Raw genomic sequence first — 3929 nt, 5'->3', positions numbered from 1 at the left:
ATAGATGTGTAAGGCCAAATACACTCACGATAAGTAAGTCGGGAAAACTCAACCTATGTGAATAGAAATCTGCTACGATGGAGGCATAAGGCTAGAGGTGCTCGAGATGCATTAGTCGGTAAGGAAAACTCAACCTATGCCAAGATAAATCTACTGTGGCAAAGGCATAAGGCCAAATGCGCTAGAGACATGTAACTTGGAAAAATCTGACCCGTGCCAAGATAAATCTCCAATGGTAAAGGTACAAAGCCAAATACACCTGAGATGCATGAGTTAGGAAAAACCAACCTGCAGTAAGATAAATCCGCTACAGCAAAGGCATAAGATCAAATATGCTTAAGATGTGTAAGTTGGGAAAACCCAACTAGCGCCAAAATAAATCCACTACATTAGAGGCGTAAGACCAAATGTATCAAGTTGCATGAGTTGGGAAACCTTGACTTGCACAAAGATAAATCCGCTATGGCGGAGGTGCAATGTCAAATGTGCTCGAGACATTTAAGTCGGGAAAACTCGACCCATGCCACGGTAAATCTATTACGATGGGGGTATAAGGCCAAAAGCACATGAGATATGTGAGTCGAGAAAACCTAACCCATATTAAGATAAATTTACTATGACGAAGGTGTAAGGCCAAACGCGCCCGAGACGTATGAGTCAGAAAAACCTGACCCGCACTAAGATAAATCAGTTATGATGGAGGTGCAAGGCTAGATGTACTTGAGATAGGTGAGTCGGGAAAACCTGGCTTATGCTAAGATAAATACACTATAGCAGAGGTGCAAAGCCAAATGCACCAAAGATGTGTAAGTCGAGAAAACCTAAGCTGTGTAAAGAGAAATCTACTATGACGGAGGTGCAAGGCTAAATGCTCCTAAGGCGTGTAAATTGGGAAAACCTGACCCATGCTAAGATAAATCCACCATGACATAAGCACAAGGTCAAATACGCCCGAGACGCGTGAGTCAAGAAAACCCGACCCATATTAAGATAAATTCGTTATGGCGGGAGTGTGTAACACCAGATGTACTCAAAACTAGTGAGTCAGAAAAGTCTAATCCACATTAAGATAAATTTGCTATAGTGAAGGCACAAAACCAAATATCATTGAGACATGTGAGTCAAAAAAACTTGACTTGCACCAAGATAAATACACTACGATAGAGGTGCATTAGCAAATACATTGGAGATGCATGAGTCGGGAAAATTTGACCTGCATCCCGTACTAAGATAAATTTGTTACAGTGGAGGCACAAAGATAAATGTGCCCAAGATGCGAGTCGAGAAATCTTGACTCGTGCTAAGCGTTACTAACTTGCTCGTCGGAGGGGCCACAACCGGGGACTACCCGACAAAGGCTAATTTTGCAGGAGGGCGACCACTCGTTGATGGCAAGGGACTCGGCACGGGAGCGCTAGCCACCCGGCAGTGTGGAGTTGTTAATCGGCCCCGACCTCGACCAATGCCAACAGCACTCCTTCCCAAGGGCCCGGCTATCTCATCATCCAGATCACCCCGCAATAGGCTCCCAACATCGACCTGCAGACCTAGCCATGCTGACTCACCGACCATGGTGGAAACCACCGCCTTTGACTTGTTCAGCGTCGGTCGGCCGAGGATGATGTTATAAGTCAAGGGTAGATTAACCACCATAAAGGTGGTTATCATTGTCTTCACTCTCGGCTCCTCCCCAATGGTGACAGGGAGGGCCATAGTCCCGAGCGGGGATATAGAATCCCCCATGAATCCTATGAGTGCTGATGCCATGGGGTTGAGGTCTCCCTCGGTCATGCTGAGCCTTCTGAAGGCATCGAAGTAAAGAACATCGGCGGAGCTCTCAGTGTCGACCATCACCCTTTTTACTCGAGCGTTGGCGACCTGGATGGAGATCACCAACGCATCATCGTGATGGGAGCTCTTGACTTCTCTGGCCCCGAAGATGATTTCAGGCTCGAGCTCAGGCCGGGGACGCTTCTCGACTGTGCTACGAGCGTAGGCTTTTCTCGCCACAGAGCTGTTGCTGCCGACCGCAAGTCCCCCGAAGATAACATCGATTTGTCTTTCGACTGGTTCCTTGGGCCGCGGAGTCACTTCCCGGGGTTTCCTGAGATAGCGTCCGAGGTGGCCTCTACGGATCAGTCCCTCTATTTGATTCTGGAGGTCATGGTAATCCTCCGTATCATGGCCATAGTCTTGGTGGAACCTGCAATATTTAGACCGATCCTTGTGAGTGGCCCTCATGGGACATGGATATCGCAAGAGACCTTTTTCCCTAATTTGGAGGAAGATCTCGGTGCGGGAGGCTTTCAGGGGAAGATGCGGGGGTCTCGGGAGTAGCTCTTGTCGATTAGGCCCCTAGCGGGGTGGCACCAGGGTTACTGAGGTTGTTCCCCAGGATTGTTCCACCCTTAGCCTCTTGCCTTCCATGTGCTTCCCTGCCACCAACGCTTCGGCGGTGACGTATTGGTTGGCGCGTTAGAGCATTTCGGAGACGGTCATCGGCGGCTTCTCGATCAGCGACCAGAAGAACCTTGAAGGCTTCAAACCCTTTAGAAACGCCAACATGATTAGAGAAGGGTGAGCGTTCAGGAATCCCCGAATCTCAATGGCAAAATATGCCACGAACTGAGAAATCGGCTCATCTTCGCGCTGGGATAACGCGAGCAGGGTGACCATGGAAGGCCTAGGTCGCATGCTGGCGAGGAAGTTCTGTTCGAACTCCCTGGCAAGCTGGTCGAAGGATGAGACTAAGGATTGACATAGCCGGCTGAACCACGCTCGTGCCGGTCCCCTCAGGGTGGTTGGGAATACCCGACACATTAATGCATCGGAGGTGCCATAGAGGGCCATCTAAGCTCGGAATGCACAAATGTGCTCCGGAGGGTCGAAGCCGCCGTCGTATGTCTCTAATGCCGGCAGCCTGAAGTTGAGGGGTACTAGCTTGTCTTGTACTTTCTGAGTGAAAGGGGACCCACCTAAGCCATCTTCGTTGGACTCGCTCCGCGACTTTCGGAACTCATGTTGGAACTCGTCCAAGTGTTGATTGACCCGAGACAACCGGGCCCTAAGTGAGTCATCCGCTGAATCGGATGATATGGTGTCAGACTCAAGGTGGGGTAGGGTGACTCGGCAGGTTGCATGTATATTCTGTCCGAGCGGACCTCTCGGGTCCGTCGCTTGCTCTCGGGCTTCTCTAGTCTTGACCTGCTCCTTGCTCGGCCTATGTTGGGCCAGGTCAATCGGGGGAGTCGCTAGCCGCATGATCTGAGGAATGAGCAGAGCGAGCGTCTGCATCATGCCCGCCATGTCCTACACTTGCTTGGACAGGCTAAGGAATGCCTCGAGTGTCACAACCGAGGGTCCTGTGACGAATCCGGGAGGCAACAACACCGGGTCGTTGAACAGGTGCCAGTAGCGATTTGGCGTTGAGGTTGGAATCCTGCCATCTCCGGGAGCGGGGAGGACCTGACTTTCGGGTTCGATGGAAGGGAGGTCGGCATGTGGTTCTCCCTCGGGGAGAGCTCCAGCCAGATGTTCCTACGACATGGCCTTCCTTTTAGCGCTAAAATGTTAGCGAAATTCGCTATGACGGAGACTTGTATGGCCAAATGCACTCGAGATGTGTCAATCGAGTAAACTTGACTCGTGCCAAGATAAATCTGTTATGGTAGAGGCATAAGGCCAAATATGCTTGAGACACGTGAGTAAAAAAAACTCAACTCGCTTTAAGATAAATCCACTACAACGGAGTTTTAAAAGTAAATGCGCCCAAGATAAATATGCAATTTTCGTCTATAGTAGAGATCCGCTATAGCAAAACACAAGCCCAGCATGCCTGGAACACTTGAATTGGGAAAATCCAACTCGTAAAATGAGATCCAAACGGTCCCATGTCAGATAAACTAAATGACAAACGTCGTAGTTTGGTG

At 49.7% G+C, this 3929-nt stretch overlaps 1 protein-coding gene across 1 annotated transcript; it reads right to left on the bottom strand.

Moving 5' to 3' along the window:
- Nucleotides 1-1344: 1344 nt before the first annotated feature.
- LOC135619741 (uncharacterized) lies at nucleotides 1345-2241 on the bottom strand. The gene has a single exon (XM_065122021.1). The coding sequence runs from the start codon at nucleotides 2239-2241 to the stop codon at nucleotides 1345-1347; it is 897 nt and encodes a 298-aa protein (XP_064978093.1).
- Between the last annotated feature and the right edge of the window lie 1688 nt (nucleotides 2242-3929).

Source organism: Musa acuminata, chromosome BXJ2-8 (genome assembly GCF_036884655.1).
Source record: "Musa acuminata AAA Group cultivar baxijiao chromosome BXJ2-8, Cavendish_Baxijiao_AAA, whole genome shotgun sequence".
Lineage (NCBI taxonomy): Eukaryota > Viridiplantae > Streptophyta > Magnoliopsida > Zingiberales > Musaceae > Musa > Musa acuminata.
Note: the sequence above shows the minus strand (reverse complement) of the source record. Positions and strands in the feature narration are given on the sequence as shown.

Excerpts from the sequence above, each read along its gene's own strand:
- LOC135619741 (XM_065122021.1), bottom strand. The coding sequence starts at position 2,241 with ATGAGGGCCACTCACAAGGATCGGTCTAAATATTGCAGGTTCCACCAA.